The sequence below is a fragment of the Oncorhynchus keta genome, chromosome 33, assembly GCF_023373465.1.
Source record: "Oncorhynchus keta strain PuntledgeMale-10-30-2019 chromosome 33, Oket_V2, whole genome shotgun sequence".
Classification (NCBI taxonomy): Eukaryota; Metazoa; Chordata; class Actinopteri; order Salmoniformes; family Salmonidae; genus Oncorhynchus; species Oncorhynchus keta.
In genome coordinates, this window is record NC_068453.1 from 3,364,244 (window position 1) to 3,386,171 (window position 21,928).

Here is a 21,928-nt window from a genome sequence, read left to right on the forward strand (position 1 = left end):
TTGGAAGGTGAACATTCGCCCCAGTCTCAATCCTGACAAGACTCTCAGTCCCTGCCCAGTGAAAAACATCCCCACAGCATGATGCTGTCACCACCATGCTTCACCGTAGGGATAGTGCCTGGTTTCCTCCAGACGTGAAAGTTGGCATTCAGGCTAAAGAGTGCAATCTTGGTTTCATCTGAGAATCTTTAGGTGCCTTTTGGCAAACTCCAAGCGGGTTGCCATGTGCCGTTTTACTGAGGACTGGCTTCCGTCTGTCCACTCTACCATAAAGGCCTGATTGGTGGAGTGCTGCAGAGATGGTTGTCTTTCTGGAAGGTTAATCTCCTCAGAGGAACTCAGGAGCTCTTTCAGAGTGACCAACGGGTTCCTGATCATCTGCCTGACCAAGGCCCTTCTCCCCACGATTGCTCAGTTTGGCCAGGTGGCCAGCTCTAGGAAGAGTCTTGATGGTTCCAAACTTTTTCCATTTAAGAATGTCGGAGGCCACTGTGTTCTTGGGGACCTTCAATGCTGCAGATATTTTTTGGTACCCTTCCCCAGATCCGTGCCTAGACACAATCCTGTCTCGGAGCTCTACAGACAATTCCAATTCCAATTCATGTGTTGATTTTTGCTCTGACATGCACTATCAACTGTGGGACCTTATATGGACAGGAGTGTGCCTTTGCTAATCCTGTCCAATCAAGTGGACTCAAATCAAGTTGTATAAACATCTCAAGGATGATCAATGGCAACAGGATGCACCTGAGCTCAATTTCGAGTCTCACAGCAAAGGGTCTGAATACTTATGTAAATACGGTATTTCTGTTTTAAAAAACACGTTTTCGCTTTGTCATTATGGGGTATTGTTTGTAGATTGCTGATGATTTTTAATTCATTTAATCCATTTTAGAATAAGACTGTAACGCAAGTTGTGAAAAAGGGTCAAGGGGTCTGAATACTTTCCGAAAAATCACCGTGTGACTAATGAAGTATGGTTACATTTAATTTGTTCTTTTAAACCAAAATGTTGGATTGACTTCGAAAACAACAGTGAATATATTTAGGTATTAAGAGATCTCTCAATAATCATTCTCAGGTAGTAGTCAGTGACAAATATCAGAGTTAAGCAGGGCAGGGCTTGATTAAAACCCTGGATTGCGAGACCAAATGAATAGCTGGAGATAGATCAACTCTTCAGTAGGAGGCTTGCAATTATGTTTAGTTTGCTCAGTTTGTTCACAATGCCTGGAGAAGGAGGAGGAGGAGGAGAAATGTACTATTTGTGTAATGTGGCTAGATGGTAGCTGTACATAATTATTGTATATGTGTATAATTTGTCAAATGTTATTTGGCTTTCAGTACAAGGAAAATGGTATTGTGTTTCGTAGTGTCTTGTAAGCCCATGTGGCTGGGCACCGGTAGATTTTCAGAGACTTAAATAAATCATATCAATCAATCATATTCATCTACTTGTATTTTCAAGAAAGATTATGTCAAAATGTATTTGAAAGTAATTGAAATAGCCTAAATAGTATTTGAACCCAGATCTGCACTGTTCACACTCAACAAATACTCAATACATACAGTGGACATTGCCCATGTCATACACATGTTGTACCACCACATACATAATACATACAGTATATTGCATTCTGCCCATACACATTTTGTCGGTGGCACACTGACACAACCTGAAACTGAACAGCACAGTCAATGGAATTGTACAAGAGTACAGCTGACAGCAATAACATGATGAAATTGTAATGGATATGTTGGCTCATTGGACTCTCTGAGGTGACCATGGTACTGTGCGTGTGCGTGCGTGCGTGCGTGCGTGCGTGCGTGCGTGCGTGTGTGTGTGTGTGAGAGAGAGAGAACCCAAACCCAAGGCTACATGGTAGACCAAGGGATAATGGAAAGCTCAGTTCAAAGCTGAATTCCTGACCTTAGGTCAACTAGCTAGCTACTACTATGATTACCTTTCACACCGTTTCCTTTCTACTGTAACTCTCTCCTGGTTTGTTGTAAAAGGTTATCTGTTCTAAACCAATTTGTTGGAATGGAAAGTTTTCAGCCAGGGAGGTTAAATAATCTCCATGAGTTTGTATTTCTCCCTCAGGCCCATAAAGGGTGTCATAAAAGACAAGCGCATGGATAACTGTTCGTTTTTATGATCAAAGGTTACAGCTATTTACTATTTCTCTGTTGTGTGTGTGTGTGTGTGTGTGTGTGTGTGTGTGTGTGTGTGTGTGTGTGTGTGTGTGTGTGTGTGTGTGTGTGTGTGTGTGTGTGTGTGTGTGTGTGTGTGTGTGTGTGTGTGTGTGTGTTTAAGAATATGTGCATGTATGTTTAAGAGAGAGACTTAATACAGAGAAACAGTAGTAGTGCTATACATTTTCTAATTCAGTCAGTTTAGCAATCCCAGAACCCACAAGTGAAAATCAATCCCTTTCTGGTCTAATGGAGAGCTAGGCAGTTGCTACTGTTGTTCAACGTGTAATGAAACTGGCCATATTCTGTTTCAAGTTTGTATTCTAACCCCCCTATTCCTCTCACTCTCTCTCTCTTTCTCTCCATTTGTGTCTGTGTACAGGAGGCTAAGTGTGGCTATGCTATCATCCTGATGGCACTGTACTGGTGTACAGAGTGTATGCCCCTGGCTGTGACTGCCCTACTGCCTGTTGTCCTCTTCCCTATGATGGGCATCATGGAGTCTGGAGAAGTACGCAAACATTACACAAACAAATCAAAACAAATTACTGAAACCTGATGTCTACGCTTTAGTCAGCGGGCTGACTAGGTCTTGACCTGTGTGTGTGTGTGTGTGTGTGTGTGTGTGTGTGTGTGTGTGTGTGTGTGTGTGTGTGTGTGTGTGTGTGTGTGTGTGTGTGTGTGTGTGTGTGTGTGTGTGTGTGTGTGTGTGTGTGTGTGTGTGTGTGTGTGTGTGTGTGTGTGCGTGTGCGTGTGCGTGTGTGTGTGCGTGCATGCGTGTGCGTGCATGTTACCTTTTCCAGGTGTGTGTCCAGTACCTAAAAGACTCTAACATGCTGTTCATCGGTGGTCTGTTGGTGGCCATCGCTGTTGAGAACTGGAATCTTCACAAACGCATCGCCCTCCGAGTACTACTAGTGGTGGGGGTACGACCGGCACTGTAAGTAGACTAAGTTAGCTAGTAGCCACTGTAATACAGTTGCATTTACAGTCAGCATGTGGGATCAGCAGACTGGGATAAGGATTGATTGAATATGTCCGTAAACACATCAGCCAGCTGGTCTGCGCATGCTCTGAGGGCGCGGCTGGGGATGCCGTCTGGGCCTGCAGCCTTGCGAGGGTTAACACGTTTAAATGTTTTACTCACCTTGGCTGCAGTGAAGGAGAGTCCGCATGTTTTGGTTGCGGGCCGTGTCAGTGGCACTGTTTTGTCCTCAAAGCGGGCAAAAAAGTAATTTAGTCTGCCTGGGAGCAATACATCCTGATCCGTGACGGGGCTGGTTTTCTTTTTCTAATCCGTGATTGACTGTAGACCCTGCCACATACCTCTTGTGTCTGAGCCGTTGAATTGCAACTCTACTTTGTCTCTATACTGACGCTTAGCTTGTTTGATTGCCTTGCGGAGGGAATAGCTATACTGTTTGTATTCGGTCATGTTTCCGGTCACCGACCTGGTTAAAAGCAGTGGTTCACGCTTTCAGTTTCACACGAATGCTGCCTTCAATCCACGATTTCTGGTTTGGGAATGTTTTAAATCGTTGCTATGGGAACGACATCTTCAATGCATGTTCTAATGAACTAAAATACAGTCAGATTTAGTAACGATAGCTACCGCTCTACAAATTACAGTCAGAGTTAGCAATATTAGCTACCATTCTACAAAATACAGTCAGTGAGCAATATTAGCTACCGTTCTACAAAATACAGTAAGAGTTAGCAACAAAAGCTACCATAATACAACAATAGTCAGAGTTAGCAACATTTGCTACGTACTACAAAATACAGCCATAGTTAGGAATATTAGCTACCTTCGTATACAGTCAGAGATAGCAACATTAGGTAACGTACAACAAAATATAAATCAGAATTGGCCATATTAGCTACAAAATACAGTCAGAGTTAGCAACATTAGCGACTGTTCTACAAAATACAGTCAAAGTTAACAATATTAGCTACCGTCCGGCAAAATACTGTCAGAGTTAGAAACATTAGCTACCTTACTACTGGTAGTGGGGATATGGCCGGCACTGTAAGTATACTAAGTTTGCTAGTAGCCACTGTAATACAGTAGCATTTACAGTCAGTATACTGTACAGTCAGAGTTAGAAACATTACCTATCGTTCTACAAAATACAGTCAAATTTAGAAATATTAGCTTCTATTCTACAAAATACAGTCAGATTTAGCAATATTAGCTACTATTCTACAAAAATCTGTCGGATTTAGCAACAAGAGCTACCGTAATACAAAATGCAGTCAGAGTAAGTAACGTTAGCGACTGTTCTACAAATTACGGTCAGTTAGCAATATTAGCTACAGTTCTACAAAAAACAGTCAGATTTGGCAACATTAGGTACTGTACTGTAAAATGCAGTGACAGTTAGCAACATTAGCTATCGTCCTCCAAAATACAGTCAGAGTTAGCAACATTAGCTACTGTATCACATTAAACAATAAGAACAATGTTAGAAGTAGGTCTATCTTAGGTATAAAAAAAAACAATACAGATAGAAATGACATGCAATACAAAAAGTAACGTTTGAATGCAATCACCATCCCCATCTCACTCTCTCCAGGCTGATGTCGGGGTTCATGGGTGTGACAGCCTTCCTTTCCATGTGGATCAGTAACACAGCCACCACAGCCATGATGGTGCCCATCGCCCAGGCTGTGCTAGGACAGCTGTGTGCCACAGAGGCCAGGCAGGATGAGCGGGAGCTGCAGGTTGAAGGGAAAGACAACCAGGCCTTTGAACTGGACACCAAAGCACCCCAAGAAGAAGAGATCAACACCAAACAGGACCTGGTCAAGATTCAGCAGGATTATATGAGTAAGTGTAAAGATACAGTACTTTCTTTCCTGAATGTAATCTGTTTTAAGGGGAGTTTTATGGTTCTTTCTTAAAAACTTAAAAGTGATGTCATAAAGAACAACCCATTATTGCCTGATTTGGTTCCTAGAACCATTTTCAATATGTTTTCAATATGTTTAAATAAGTTGAAAAGAGTACCCTGAATACAGTGTTAATGATTCTCCTGAGACAGGTGTGTGTGAATGAATGGAGAACAGGGAATGACAGGAACATGTCTCGTTTAATGTGACCCTATTCCTGACTAACTCTCAAACCTAGCCCTTTTCCCCTCCTAGCCCGCTAACCACATTCCTCTTTCTCTCTCTACCCCTCCTCTCCCTCTCTGTCCTTCCTCATCTTCCCTCCCTCCAGACAAGGATGAGGAGAGGGATGCGGACTCACCTCTGGAGAGGAGAAGAAAAGAGAGAGAGTTGAAGTACCAGCTCTTGACTAAAGGGATGAGTCTGAGTGTGTGCTACTCTGCCAGTATCGGAGGCACAGCCACCCTCACTGGCACCACACCCAACCTCATCCTCAAGGGACAGATGGATGAGTAAGTTACACACACACAGGCACACACATACAGTGCATTCAGAAAGTATTCAGAACCCTTCCCAAATCAAATCAAATGTTATTTGTCACATACACATGGCTAGAAGATGTTAATGCGAGTGAAGCGAAATGCTTGTGCTTCTAGTTAGACCATGCAGTAATATCTAACAAGTAATCTAACAATTTCACAACAACTACCTTTTACACACAACTGTAAAGAAATTAATAAGAATATGTACCTAAAGATATATGAATGAGCGATGGCCAAACGGCATAGGCAAGATACAGTAGATGGTATAGAGTACAGTATATAAATATGAGATGAGTAACGTAGGGTATGTAAACATTATATACACGTAAAGTGGCATTGTTTAAAGTGGCTAGTGATACATTGGGTGGACCAGTGCCTCAGTTTGTCCGTGATGTGTACGCCATTGAACTTAAAACTTTCCACCTTCTCCACTACTGTCCCGTCAATGTGGATAGGGGGGTGCTCCCTCTGGTGTTTCCTGAAGTCCACGATCATCTCCTTTGTTTTGTTGACATTGAGTGTGAGGTTATAACACCACACTCCGAGGGCCCTCACCTCCTCCCTGTAGGCCGTCTCGTCGTTGTTGGTAATCAAGCCTACCACTGTAGTGTCGTCTGCAAACTTGATGATTGAGTTGGAGGTATGCATGGCCACGCAGTCATGGGTGAACAGGGAGTACAGGAGAGGGCTGAGAATCCACACTTGTGGGGCCCCGGTGTTGAGGATCAGCGGGGTGGAGATGTTGTTACCTACCCTCACCACCTGGGGGCGGCCCGTCAGGAAGTCCATGACCCAGTTGCACACGGCGGGGTCGAGACCAAGGGTCTCGAGCCTAATGACGACTTTGTTGGGTACTATGGTGTTAATTAAAACCTCTTAAGGATCATGCTCTTGTTTTCAATTTTTGCCAAAAATGACATTCCCAAATCTAACTGCCTGTAGCTCAGGATCTGAAGCAAGGAAATGCATATTCTTGATACCATTTGAAAGGAAACACTTTAAAGTTTGTGGAAAAGTGAAATTAAATTCATGTAGGAGAATATAACACATTAGATATGGTAAAAGATAATACAAAGAAAAACATGCATTTATAAAAAAAAATTGGCCCATCATCTTTGAAATGCAAGAGAAAGGCCATAATGTACCATTCCAGGTTAGGCACAGTTTCGATTTTGTCCACTAGATGGCAGCAGTGTATGTGCGACGTTTTAGACTGTTCAATGAACCATTGCATTTCTGTTCAAAATGTTCTATCAAGAATGCCCAAATGTGCCTAATTGGTTAATTAATACATTTTCACGTTCACAACTGTGCACTTTCCTCAAACAAAACCATGGTATTATTTCACTGTAATAGCTACTGTATACTGGACAGTGCAGTTAGATTAATGAGAATGCATATCTGCCCATATCAAGCTGCCAGTTGAGGACTTGTGAGGCATCTGTTTCTCAAACTAGACCCGAATGTACTTGTCCTCTTGCTCAGTTGTGCTCCAGGACCTCCCACACCTCTTTCTATTCTAGTTAGAGCCATTTTGCGCTGTTCTGTGAAGGGAGTAGTACACAGAGTTGTATAAGATCTTCACTTTCTTGGCAATTTCTCGGATGGAATAGTCTTCATTTCTCAGAACAAGAATAGACTGCATGCATTCATGCTCGCACACTCCATAAATATGACATTGAGTACATGACCGTAATGTTCATACAGTCTTGATGAAGATAAAAATCGGGCCATATCTAAATCTCCTCCCCATCCTTCTCCCCTCTCCTCTCTCTCTCCTGACTCCCCCTTCTCCTCTCTCCTTTCTCCCCCTTCTCCCCTCTCCTCTCTCTCTCTCCTTTCTCCCCCTTCTCCCCTCTCCTCTCTCTCTCCTTTCTCCCCCTTCTCCCCTCTCCTCTCTCTCTCCTTTCTCCCCTCTCCTCTCTCCTCTCTCTCTCCTTTCTCCCCCTTCTCCCCTCTCCTCTCTCTCTCCTTTCTGCCCCTTCTCCCCTCTCCTCTCTCTCTCCTTTCTCCCCCTTCTCCCCTCTCCTCTCTCTCTCCTTTATCCCCCTTCTCCCTTCTCCTCTCTCTCTCCTTTCTCCCCCTTCTCCCCTCTCCTTTCTCCTCCTTCTCCCCCTCTCCTCCTCCCTATAGGATCTTCCCAGGTAATGGCGATGTGATCAACTTTGCGTCATGGTTTGGCTTTGCCTTTCCCAACATGATCATCATGCTTATCCTGTCCTGGCTCTGGCTGCAGTTCATGTACATGGGCTTCAAGTAAGTAATGCTGCATTCAAAACAACTGGGAACAACAGAGAAATGGGAGGTCAAATCAGTGATCTTCAGCTCAGAACCGTTCAAATCGATTTTTCCCAGTCAGAACTCAAGTTCCCAGTAGTTTAAACACGCCGAATTTGTTACTTACTGACTTGCCTAGTTTTAAAAAAAGGTTCAATAAAAATGTCAAAAAGTCAGAAGTTGGAGATTTCCATTTTCCCAGTTCCGAGTTCCCAGTTGTTTTGAACGCGTGACATTCACAATGCTCACATCATGTGTCCTCACTGGGCGACATTCACAAGGCTCACTTCACATGTCATCCCTGTACAACATTCAAACCAGATTAATAATAAGTAAAATAATAAGTAAAACATGGCTATATACAGAGAGTACCAGTACCGATCGATGTGCAGGGGGTACGAGGTAATTTAGGTAGCTACATGTACTAACATACAGGTAGGGGGTAAAGTGACTAGGCAACTCGATGGAAATAGACAGTAGCAGCAGTAGCAGGAGTGTAAAGGTGTGTGTGTGTGTGTGTGTGTGTGTGTGTGTGTGTGTGTGTGTGTGTGTGTGTGTGTGTGTGTGTGTGTGTGTGTGTGTGTGTGTGTGTGTGTGTGTGTGTGTGTGTGTGTGTGTGTGTGTGTGTGTGTGTGTGTGTGTGTGTGGGGGTGTCAGTGTAAGTATGTGTTAGTGTATGGGTAGAGTCCAGTGTGTGTGTACAGAGTCAGTGAAAGAGTTATTGCAAAAAATGGTCAATGCAGATAGTCCAGTTAGCCATTTTGATTAGCTATTTATCAGTCTTGTTTAGCAGTCTTATGGCTTGGGGGTAGAAGCTGTTCGGGGTCCTGTTGGTTACAGAGTGTGTGCAGCGGTACCGCTTGCCATCTATGGCTGGAGTCTTTGAAAAAGTCTCCCCCCCCCAAAAAAAATGGGCCTTCCTCTGACACCGCATGGTATGGAGGTCCTGGATGGCAGGGAGCTCGGGCCCAGTGATGTACTGGGCCGTACCCACTACCCTCTGTAGTGCCTTACGGTCGGATGACATGCAGTTGCCGTACCTATCGGTTATGCAGCCAATCAAGATGCTCTCAATGGTACAGCTGTATAACTTTTTGAGGATCTGAGGGCCCATGGCAAATATTTAAGCCTCCTGAGGGGGAAGATGTGCTGTTGTGCCCTCTTCACAACTGTGTGGGTGTGTGTGGAAAATGTTAATGTTAACACTAAGGTGTTGTGGACATCAAGAAAATTGAACATCTCGACATACTCTACTACAGCATCATTCACATGGCCGTGCTCGCTCATACGGTTCCTGTAGTCCATGATCAGCTCCTTTTGTATTTGTATTTGAATGTATTATGGATCCCCATTAGTTGCTGCAAAGGCAGCAGCTACTCTTCCGGGTGTCCAGCAAAATTAAGGCAGTTATACATTTTAAAAACGTTACAATACATTCATAACCGATTTCACAACATATTAACTGTGTGCCCTCAGTCCTCTACTCTACTACCACGTATCTATTAGACAAAATCCATGTGTAAATGTGTGTATAGTGCATATGTTATAGTGTGCATGTGTCTATGCTTGTGTTGTTCCATAAGGCGTATATTTATATTGTTTTATTATCTAATTTTACTGCTGGCATGAGTTACTTGATGTGGAATAGAGTTCCATGTAGTCATGGCTATGTAGTACTGTGCACCTCCCATAGTCTGTTCTGGACTTGGGGACTGTAAAGAGACCTCTGGTGGCATGTCTTTTGGGTATGCATGGTTATCTGAGCTGTGTGCCAGTAGTTCAAACAGACAGCTCGGTGTATTCAACATGGCAATACCTCTCACAAATACAAGTAGTGATGAAGTAAATTTTGAGCCAGGAGAGATTGACATGCATATGATTAATGTTAGCTCTCTGTGTACGTCCAAGGGCCAGCCGTGCTGCCCTGTTCTGAGCCAATTGCAAAGTCCCTCTTTGTGGCACCTGACCACAAGACTGAACAGTAGTCCAGGTGCGACAAAACTAGGGCCTGTAGGACCTGCCTTGCTGATAGTGCTCTTAAGAATCTAGAGAAGCGCTTTATTATAGACAGATTGTTTTGACCAAGACGGTTTATATTCCAGGGTTACTCCAAGCAGTTTAGTCTCCTCAACTTGCTCAATTTCAACATTATTAATTTCAAGATTTAGTTGAGGTATTTAGGATTAACTTATTCCTTTCCACCCATTCTGAAACTAACTGCAGCTCTTTGTTAAGAGTTACTGTCATTTCAGTCACTGTGGTAGCTGACGTGTATAGTGTTGAGTCATGCGCATGCATGGACACACTGGCTTTCCACAAAGCCAGTGGCATGTTGTTAGTAAAGATTGAAAAAATCAAATGGCCTAGACAGCTGCCCTGGGGAATTCCTGATTCTACCTGGATTTTGTTGGAAAGGCTTCCATTAAAGAACACCTTCTGTGTTGTGTCAGACAGGTAACTCTTTATCCACAATATAGCAGGGGGTGTAAAGCCATAACACATACATTTATCCGGCAACGGACTATGATCTATAATGTCAAAAGCCGCACTGAAGTCAAACAAAACAGCCCCCACAATCTTATATCACCAATTTCTCTCAGCCAATCATCAGTAATTTGTGTAAGTGCTGTGCTTGTTGAATTTCCTTCCCTATAAGCTTGCTGAAAGTCTGTTGTCAATTTGATTACTGTAAAATAGTTTGGGATCCTGTTATAACACACATTTTTGTGTGTTATAACAGTTTACTAAAAATTTACTAAGGGTTGGTAACAGGCTTATTGCGGGGCCAAAAGGGGCCACCTTGGTCCAGGCTGTGCCCAGGCTGTTGATTGACTAGGACATGAAGAGGTAGCTGGAGGGGCATCCACAGCCATGGAGGGAACACCCAAGCCCCCGGCAGAAGACAGCTGGTACAAGGGCTCAAAGCGATTTGAAAGTTTTAAGTCTGGATGCGGGGGAAGAAAGCAGGTATGCCGAGAACGATTATTCTCCTTCTTTCTGGTTTAGATACGCATTTATTTTTCACTCACCTGGAGTCAAATTATGAGCAACCATTTTCTGGTCCAAGCTAGTAAAGGGTTGCAGTGGTGGAAATAGATCACAGTCCAGGAAGGTCCCATTATGATCCTCTTGGGTGTTTTAATAGGAATCATTTAAAGATACCGATAGTCTCAAAGCATCCTTATTCAGTTCAAGGCGCCTGGTCAAATAGTCCTTTCTTTAGCGTTATTAAGTTCTATACATTTTTCACAAATGAAGGTATCCATCAGACCTTTCCTTGTGACAACAACGAACATGTTGCAGATTATATATTTGATAGAACGCGAGTACCCAGCATATTCAAATGAGTTTTCACTGCTGCACGCCAACAGTCCAAGGGAACAAACATTTCCTGGCTCCGCTGGGGACTTAGATGCTCCCTCCGTGGCCGCAGATGCCCACACCAGCCCTCGCACAACTGTGTTAATGTCTGTCTCTCGTTGAATGTGAATGTGAGAGAGAAGCGCAGAGGGGTGGGTGATGTCTGGGTCGGTTGTTAGTGGCAGGTCGCCGACTGTTCCTTGCTATGCACCAGCCCGTCTGAGTGTTCGTTTTTGGTGTAGCCTCTCAGAGCTCTGTCTCCAGATTTCCTGGGACTGCAGCACCTGTCGGTGGAGGGTTCTTTAGATGGTGGATGGATGACTCTCTATGTAGAAAAACACTGGGTGGAGAACAATTACTATTTTTCAGATTTCATAATGAACTCACCACAGTTAGAGCAGCCACGCTGTAACTTGCTTACCTTGGGGAGAGGTTGACCTCCTCCCTATAGGCTGCCTCATCATAATCACTGGTCACTCCTACCACCGACATGTTGTCAGAAACTTGATTATGGGGATGGAGTCATGCGCGGCCATGCAGTTGTGGAGTATAGGTGGGGATTAAGGACACACCCTTGAGTGGCCCACATGTTGATGGTCAGTGTGGCAGATATGTCGTTACCTACGCTCACCGCCTGGGGGCAGCCGTCAGGAAGTACAGGATCTAGTGGCAGAGAGAGGTTTACAGTTCCAGGGCCCTTTGCTTGGAAGGGCTTGGAGGGGACAAGGGTGTTGAATGCTGAGCTGTAGTCAATGAACAGCATTCTTACACAGGTATTCCTTTTTTCCAGTTGGGTGAGGGTAGTGTGAACTGGGATAGAGATTGAATTATCTGTGGATCTGTTAGGGCGGTATGCGAATTGGAATGGGTCCAGCTTTTCATAGCATTGATGTGATGATGTGAGTGCTACAGGGCGATAGTAATTTAGGCAGGTTACCTTGGTGTTCTTGGGCATAGGTACTATGGTGGACTGCTTCGAACAAGTTACTATTATAGACCAGGTCAGGGATAGGTTGTAATATCAGTAAAGATGCTCTGAGTATGCGTCCTGGTATTCCATCTGGCCCTGTGTCCTTGTAAATTTTACCTGTTTAAAGATACTCACATCGGATACAGAGAGCGAGATCACACAGTCGCCTGGAACAGTTATCATGCATGGTCCAGTGCTGCTTGCCTCAAAGTGAGCATAGAAAGCATTTAGCTGGTCTGGTAGGCTCGTGTCGCTGGGCAGCTCACGACTGTGTTTCCCTTTGTATTCCGTGATAGTTTGCAAGCCCTGCCACATCTGTCGAGCATCAGAGCCGTAATAGAAGCTTTGCCTGTTTGATGGCTTGTCGGAGGTCGTAGCGAGATTTCTTATAAGCATCTGGATTGGTGTCCTGCTCCTTGAAAGCGGGAGGTAGCTCTAGCCTTTAGCTCAATGTGGATGTTGCCTGTAAATCATGGCTTCTGGTTGGGATATGTATGGTCACTGTCATCGATGCACTTAATAATGAAGCCGATGACTGATGTGGTAAACTCCTGAATGTTGTCAGATTAATCCCGGAACATATTCCATTCTGTGCTAGCGAAACAATCCTGTAGCTTAGCATCTGCTTCATCAGACCACTTCCATATTGTGCACATCACTAGTACTTCCTGTTTGAGTTTTTGCTTGTGAGCAGGAGGATAGATTTGTGGTCTGATTTGCCAAAGGGAGGGCCTTGCATGTGTTTGTGTGTGTGTGTGGAGTAAAATGTATCTAGAGTTTTGTCATCTCGAGTTGCACAGGTGACATGCTGGTATAAAAATGATCTCAGTTTCCCTGCATTAAAATCACTGGCCATGACAAAACACTGCCTCTGAATGTACATTTTCTGGTTTGCTTATAGTCCTATACAGCTCGTTGAGTGTTGCAAGCATCGGTTTGTGGTGGTAAATAGTCAGCGACAAAAAAATATAGATGAACAATCTCTTGGTAAATAGTATGGTCTGCAGCTTATCATGAGGTACTCTAACTCAGTATTCTAACTCAGGTCAGCAAAAACCAGCTGTTGTTAAAATAGAGAAACACCCTGCCTCACTTTGTCTTAACCGAGTCTGCCGTCCGGTCTTGACCATGCATGGAAAAATCAGAAAGATGTACAGTACATTATTGATGTCCTCATTCGACCACAACTCAGAAACATAGAAATGTACAGTTTTCATGACCTGTTGATAGGATAGTCTCGAACGGAGCTCATCCATCATTTGCTGCACGTTCGGTAATAGAACAGAGGACAATGGTCTATTTGCTCACCGGCATAGTATCAGCAGGATGCTGCCTCGCCTGCCTCTTTCGCCGACACTTCCTCTTTCGATTCCCGGGAATTATGGTCTGGTCCAGTGTAAGCAGAACATCCAGAGCTGTCAACTAGTTGGAGTAGAAATGTTAATCCACATTGAGGTTAGTGACTGCTGTTCTGATGTCATGAAGCTGTTTTCGGTCACAGGATATGATGGTGGTGATATTATGTACAAAAAAACTTCAGATCAGTAAGTAAGAAAAACACGTCTACTATCCACTGCAGGGGCGTCTTTTTCCTTCAAGGCTGACATGCGTAATCACTGTGCGAAACTAGTATTTGGACAGTGACACAATTTGCATAATTTCTGCTTTGTACGCCACTACAATGGATTTGAAAGGAAACAATCAAGATGCGCTTGAAGTGTAGACTTTCGTCTTTAATATAAGGGTTTTGTCAAACTTATTATATGAACCGTGTAGGAATTAAAACTATTTTTAAACACAGCCGCCCAATTGTAGGGGCTCAAAAGTAATTGGATAAACGTAATCGGAAATTAAATTGTGAGTTTGAATACTTGGTTGCAAACCCTTTGCAGTCAATGACTGCCTGAAGTCTGGAATCCATAGACATCACCAGATGCTTGCTTTCTCCCCTGGTGGATGCTATGCCTTCCGTTTTGCCTTCAGCAAGTGAAATGCATGCTCAATTGGATTCAGGTCAGGTGATTGACTTGGCCATTGTAGAACATTACACTTCTTTGCCTTAAAAAAGTATTGGGTTGCTTTCGCAGTATGCTTTGGGTAATTGTCCATCTACACTCTGTAGCGCTATCCAATAGGTTTTGAAGCATTTAGCTGAATCTGAGCAGATAATATAGCCCTAAACACCTCAGAATAAATCCTGCTGCTTTTGTCAGCAGTCACATCATCAATAAATACAAGGGAACCAGTCCCATTGGCAGCCATACATGTCCACGCCATAACACTACCTCCACCATGCTTCACAGATGAGGTGGTATGCTTTGGATCATGAGCAGTTCCTTCCCTTCTCCATACTCTTCTCTTCCCATCATTCTGGTACAAGTTGATGTTTGACTCATCTGTCCATAGGATATTGTTCCAGTACTGTACAGGCTTTTTTACGTGTTTTTGGGCAAATGATAATCTGGTCTTCCTTTTTTTGAGGCTTACCAATGGTTTACATCTTCTGGGAAACCCTCTGCATTTACTCTGGTGACGTCTTCTCTTGATTGTTGACTTTGACACAGGTATACCTACCTCCTGGAGGGTGTTATTGATCTGGCCAACTGTTGTGAAGGTTTTTTCTTCATCTGGGAAAGAATTCTCCTGTCATTCAGCACAGCTGTTTTCTGTGGTCTTCCTGGCCTTTTGGTGTTCCTGAGCTCATCAGTGAGTTTTTTTTAATTTTAAGAATGGAGCAAATAGTTGATTTGGCCAAACCTAATGTTTTTGCTATCTTTCTGTTGGGTTTGTTTAGATTTTTCAGCCTAATGATGGCTTGCTTCACTGGCAGTGACATCTCTTCGGACTTCATACTGAGGGTTAACAGCAACAGATTCCAAATGCAAATGTCACACTTGAAATCAACTCTAGACGTTTCATCTGCTTACTTGTAAATGTAAACTATTGTAATGTAAATGTAAACTAATGAGGGAATAACACAAACCTGGCCATGGAACAGCTGAGCAGCCAATTGTCCAATTACTTTTGGTCCCTTAAAAAGGGGGAGAGCACATATAAAAGGGGTGTAATTCCTACAGCGTTCACCCGATTTGGATGTAAATACCCTCAAATTAGGACACTAGGACACAGGTTCCGCTAACAGAACCCCCTCCCCCAGCATTCCGCTGAAAAGGCAGCGCGGGAAATTCAAAAATATTCTTTTGAAATATTTAACTTTCACACATTAACAAGTCCAATACAGCAAATGAAAGACAAACATCTTGTTAATCTACCCATCGTGTCCGATTTTTTAAATGTTTTACAGCGAAAACACAACATATATTTATGTTAGATCACCACCAAATCCCCAAAAACACACAGCCATTTTTCCCAGCCAAAGACAGTCACAAAAGCAGAATTAGAGATAAAATTAATCACTAACCTTTGATAATCTTCATCAGACGACACTCATATGACATCATGTTACACAATACATTTATGTTTTGTTCGATAATATGCATATTTCTATCCACAAATCTCGGTTTACATTGGCGCCATGTTCAGAAATGCCTCCAAAATATCCAGAGTAATTACAGAGAGCTGTGTCAAATAACAGAAATACTCATCATAAACTTTGACGAAAGATACATGTTTTACATATAATTAAAGATACACTTATATTTACATATAATTAAAGATACGCGTTACGAAAAAAGCATTATTACCATGCAATAATCTGAGACGGCGCTCAGACGTAAATATATTTCTCCGCCATGTTGGAGTCAACAGAAATACGAAATTACATCATAAATATTCCCTTACCTTTGATGATCTTTCATCAGAATGCAGTGCAAGGAATCCTAGTTCTGCAATAAATCGTTGTTTTGTTCCATAATGTCCAATTAGCTACTTTTGCTAGCACTTTTAGTTCACATGTCCAAAAGCTGGCGCTGGTCCAGGCGAACTCGGACGAAAAATTTAAAAAGTTATATTCCAGGTCGAATAAACTGGTCAAACTAAGTAGAGAATCAATCTTCAGGATGTTATTATCATATATATCCTATAACGTTCCAACCGGAGCATTCGTTTTTGTCTACAGAGTTATGGAACGCAAGGCGATATAATAAGTACTGTGCGTAACCAGGAACTGGCATTCTGCCAGACCAGTGACTCAAATAGCTGCCATCCGGTCACACATCACACTAGAGGCTTCATTCCACGTTCTACTGACTGTTGACATCTAGTGGAAGGCATAGGAAGTGCGAACCGATCCATATCTTATTTGGATGTGAATAGGCGATGAGTTGAAAATCAACCAGCCCCAGAATTTCCACTTCCTGTTTGGATGTTTGCCTGCCCTATGAGTTCTGTTATACTCACAGACATAATTCAAACAGTTTTAGAAACGTCAGAGTGTTTTCTATCCAATAGTAATAATAATATGCATATATTAGCATCTGGGACAGAGTAGGAGGCAGTTCACTATGGGCACGCAATTCATCCAGAGTGAAAATGCTGCCCCCTATCCCTAAAGTATGCACTTTCAGCTCATATTCATTATTTCAATATGCTGTGGTAGACACCTAAAATAATAATAACTTGGTCAATGTCCAAATATTTATAGACCTGCTGTATCAACCTTGGAATGCTGATGCTATGTATTGGCCAATAAGAGGCTTTGAAGCCATAAGTTGGCCATGTTGGCACTCCCCAGAAAAACGAATGGAATTCTACAGTTTTGTAATGTATTTAAGTGTTTTTCTTGTTGTAGTTGGGGCAGTAAACATTCAAACTTTTTTTTTTATACTTGAATGAAAATGTTTTATAAATTGTATTCCTTTTTTTGTTATGTTTAGCTCACATAATAGCATTTAAAAGTATGCATTAAGGCAGGGCTGCCCAACCCTCTTCCTGAAGATCTAATTTCCTGTGGGTTTTCAGTTCAACCCTAATTTAACACACCTGATTCTGCTAATTAGCTGCTCAACAAGACCTTAACTAGCTGAATCAGATATGCTAAATTAGGGTTGGACTGAAAACCAACAGGACAGTAGATCTCCAGGAAGAGGGTTGGGTAGCCCTGCATGAAGGTATCTGTAAGAGAATAAACATGTCAAAACAAATGTAGACATTAAAAGGCCAATCAGCAGTTGCTACATCAATGTGTGGATATAAATTAAGTCCACTGATTCTTGAAGAATCTAACGTACACTATACAATGCATTTGGAAAGTATTCAGAACCCTTTTTCCACATTTTGTTACGTTACAGAATTATTTTAAAATGGATGAAATATTTTTTTCCCTCATCAATCTGCTCACCATACCCTACATCATAATGACAAAGCAAACACTGATTTATTTTAACTTTTTGTGAATTTATAAAAAATCAACACTGAAATATGACATGTACATAAGTATTCAGACCCTTTACTCAGTACTTTGTTGAAGCACCGTTGGCAGTGATTACTGTCTCAAATTTAATTGGGTTGGCACATCTGTATAAGGGGAGTTTCACCCATTCTTCTCTGCAAATCCTCTCAAGCTCTGCCAGGTTGGATGGGGAGCATTGCTGCACAGCTACTTTCAGGTCACTCCAGAGATGTTCAATCAGGTTCAAGTCCGGGCTCTGGGTGGGCTACTCAAGGATATTGAGAGACTTGTCCCGAAGCCACTCCTGTGTTGTCTTGGCTGTGTGCTTAGGGCTGTTGTCCTGTTGGAAGGTGAACCTTTGCCCCCAGTCCTGAACTCTCTGGAGCTGGTTTTCATCAAGAATATCTCTGTACTCTCCCAGTCCATGCAGCTGAAAAATATCCCCACAGCATGATGCTGCCACTGTGTCTTTGAGGACCTTCAATGCTAAAGAAATGTTTTGGTACCCTCCCCAAGATCTGTGTCTCGACATAATCCTGTCTCAAAGCTCTATGGATAGTTTCTTCGATCTCATGGCTTGGTTTTTGCTCTGACATGCACTGTCAACTGTGGGACCTTATATAGACAGGAGTGTGCCTTTCCAAATCATGTCCAATCAATTTAATTTACCACAGGTGGACTCCAATCAAGTTGCAGAAACATCTCAAGGATGATTTTTTATTTAACATTTATTTACCCAGGCAAGCCAGTTAAGATCAAATTTTATTTGCAATAACGGCCTACCCCGGCCAAACCCGACCGATGCTGGGCCAATTGTTCGCCACCCTATGGGAGTCCCAATCTGAGATGCAATGCCTTATACCGCTGCGCCACTGGAGACAGGATGCAACTGAGCTCAATTGTGAGTCTCATAGCAAAGGGTCTGAATACTTATGTAAATAAGTATAATTTTTTTATAAATTTGCCAAAAATTCTAAAAGCCGGTTTTTGCTTTGTCATTATGGAGTATTGTGTGTAGATTGATGAGGATTTATTTAATCAATTTTAGAATAAGTCTGAAGCGTAACAAAATTTTGAAAAAGTCAAGGGTTCTGAAAACTTTCCAAAGCCACTGTTTATACAAAAGTATGTGGACACCCCTTTAAATTTGTGGATTTGGCTATTTCAACCACACCCGTTGCTGACCGGTGTATACAATCGAGCACACAGCCATGCAATCGCCATAGACCAACATTGGCATTAGAATTGCCTTACTGAAGAGCTCAGTGACAGTGACTCAGTGACTGGAACTGTCATACTGTAGAATGCCTTCTTTCCAACAAGTTCGTTTGTAAAATGTCTGCCCGGCTAGAGCTGCCCCGGTCAACTGTAAGTGCAGTTATTGTGAAGTGGAAATGTCTAGGAGCAACAACGGCTCAGCCGCGAAGTGGTGGGCAATACAAGTTCACGGAATGGGACCGGTGAGTGCTGAAACGTGTAATGTGTAAAAATCTCAACAGAGTTCCAAACTGCCTCTGGAAGCAACGTCAGCACAAGACCTGTTCGTCGGGAATTCATGAAATGGGTTTCAAAGACTGAACAGTCGCACAAGCCTAGGATCACCATGCACAATTCCAAGCGTCAGCTGGAGTGGTGTAAAGCTCACCGCCATTGGACTCTGGTGCAGTGGAAATACGTTCTCTGAAACACATCTGGCAGTCCGATGGACAAATCTGGATTTGGCAGATACCAGGAGAATGATACCTGCCCCAATGTCTAGTGCCAACTGTAAAGTTTGGTGGAGGAGGAATAATGGTGTTGGGCTGTTTTTCCTGGTTTGGGCCTGGCCCCTTAGTTCCAGTGAAGGAAAATCATAACACTACAGCATACAATGACATTCTAGTCGATGTTGTGCTTCCAACTTTGTGGCAACAGTTTGGGGAAGGCCCTTTCCTGTTTCAGCATGACAATGCCCCCTGTGCACTTGACTGGCATGCACAAAGCCCTGATCTCAACTCCATCGAATACCTTTGGGATGAATTGGAACATCGACTGCAAGTCAGTCCCAATCGCCCAACACCAGTGCCCGACCTCACTAATGCTCTTGTGGCTGATTGAAGTCCACGCAGCAATGTTCCAACATCTAGTGGAAAGCCTTCCCAGAATAGTGGAGGCTGTTCTAGTAGCAAAGGGGGTATCAACTCCATATTAATGCCCATGATTTTGGAATTAGATGTTTGACAAACTTTTGGTCATGTAGTTTAAATGCCTCATGAGGTTAGTTTAACTTTCGTACCCTGTCAGAACCCAAATTCTAAGCTTGTTTACTTACAACGTTTGCAAACAAAGTAAATGTAATCAAACACTGTATGGCCTCAAAACATGGTTAAACTTTAATTTTGATATCATGGATTTTCAGTCCTTGCAGTCATTGCTTTGTATAAGAAGTTGATAGTGATTACGTTTTTCCTGCCTCATCCCTCAGGTTTTTACCGAAACAGTGGTGCTTTGTTATTATTGCTGATTGGCCCTTTAATAAATGCATTTCTATACCATCCAACATATGTTTTACAATGGTGGGGAAGTGCCAAGATGGAGGTGTATTTGCTTCAAAACAGATCCCCCTATTAGTCATCTAGTGTATATATAAATAATTGTCAGACACTCACAATAACCACAAAAACCACTAACTGTAAGGCTGCAGCTCAAATGACACCCTATTCCCCACAAAGTGCACACATTTTGATCAGATCACTAGTGTACTGCTTTATTGTGGGAATAAGAGTAAAATTTAAGACACAACTTGTCACGCCTGGTCCCGCTCTCCCTCTCGCTCCCGACTCCCTCCCTTGCCTCAGCCGGCTCGCCAGGCTCCCACGCCTATACTGGCTTGTCGGGCTTCTACGCCCCAGCCGGCTTGTCCTGTGCCCATGCCTCGGCCAGCCTATCAGGCTCGCGCAGGTGGGTCGTCAGGTAGCGCCCCTAGAGGGAGGAGTACTGTCACGCCTGCTCCTGCCCTTCATTACGCAAACCTGTCACCATCATTAAGCGCATCAGCGCTCCCTGGACTCATCTGGACACCTTCACTTTGTTGATTGCCCCATATTTATATGTCTGTTCCTCTGTTGGTTCCCGGTGTCAGCATTCTTGTCGTTTACATTTGCCCTTTCCAGACGCAGTCCGTGATCTGTTTCATGTCCATGTTTCATTAAATGTTCACTCCCCGTACCTGCTTCTCGTCTCCAGCGTCTGTCCTTACACAACTTTGAGAAAGGGTTTATTTTAGGGAAACTTACATTTGCTCGTCACGCCCTCTACGGCTCAACCTGTGTTTCCTTGACCTGCCGCCACTCCCCCAGTGCCCTCTCTCTCTCTCTGTCTCTGTATCTCTGTCTCTGTGTGTGTGTGATTGTGTGGGTGGAGACAGGTGTGCTGGAGTCAGAGCAGATCCCCACCAGCTGCAACCTGTTCCATAATCAAGACCTCTACAAATACTCTGACTCTGGTTCCCGTCTCCAGTCCCACGTCTCCTCATCCTGCTACTCTGCCCTGGATTTCCCACACTGCTGCCTTGGATTCCCTTACAGACCTGCTTACCCTGTCCCAACCCCTCTCACTCCAGCCTCAGCCTCCACACCTGGTTTCCTGCAACCTGCCAGAGCTTCCCCTGGCCTACACTTCATCTTCCCCCTGGGTTTCAATAAATACCTTGGTTACTTCATTCCAGTCTCTTCGTCTGAGTCTGCTCTTGGGTTTCCCTGTTCCACTCCGCTTAACAGAAACTTCATCAGTAGACACTATTTGGGCTGTTTCCAGTCTCCCTACAGACATAATTATGGACTATAGCTGTATTTTAACATTTTCGAGAGTTCAACCAATGACGTCATCAGTTGATTGAGCCTGATCTAAAAATGAGTCATGATTTGTAGCAATTATTGTGGCCTCTGTTCGCCGACTGCACAATCACGCTAGCAGCAGGTAGAGATGGTTTTCCTCTTTCAATATAGCCATTGCATCACAACAATGTTCCAATCTGCCACGACATTGCAGGATATCTAAGTTGACTCATTTTCCCTGGCTTTGTAGAGACTACAATGTGACGGGAGCCCTACTTCCTTGTCCAATTGTGTTTTACTTCCTTGTCCAATTGTGCTGGGGACGTTCTTCAGAACCTCCAAGATCAATTGGTGGCGGCAGCCTTGACCAGCTGGACCAGGAGGGCAAATCACAAACAAGTAAGTTGTTTTGCTGTCGGTAACTAGCTAGCAATATAAGCTATCTTTTTACACAAGGCGGTGTTGTTCAGTACAGTATAATTTTGTGATCAATTCAGCCATAACAGGGCTTGCTGGTACCACTAGC

The 21,928-nt window shown here is 43.3% G+C and overlaps 1 protein-coding gene across 1 annotated transcript in view; it reads left to right on the top strand.

The window, feature by feature from the left end:
* The window catches only part of slc13a2 (solute carrier family 13 member 2), a 56,446-nt gene that overhangs the window by 9,883 nt on the left and 24,635 nt on the right, over nt 1–21,928 (top strand). Inside the window, exons 2-6 of the mRNA XM_052491700.1 lie at nt 2,579–2,707; nt 3,000–3,136; nt 4,773–5,026; nt 5,420–5,600; nt 7,764–7,886. Coding sequence (XP_052347660.1) covers nt 2,579–2,707; nt 3,000–3,136; nt 4,773–5,026; nt 5,420–5,600; nt 7,764–7,886 — 824 coding nt within the window. The remainder of the gene's footprint in view (nt 1–2,578; nt 2,708–2,999; nt 3,137–4,772; nt 5,027–5,419; nt 5,601–7,763; nt 7,887–21,928) is intronic.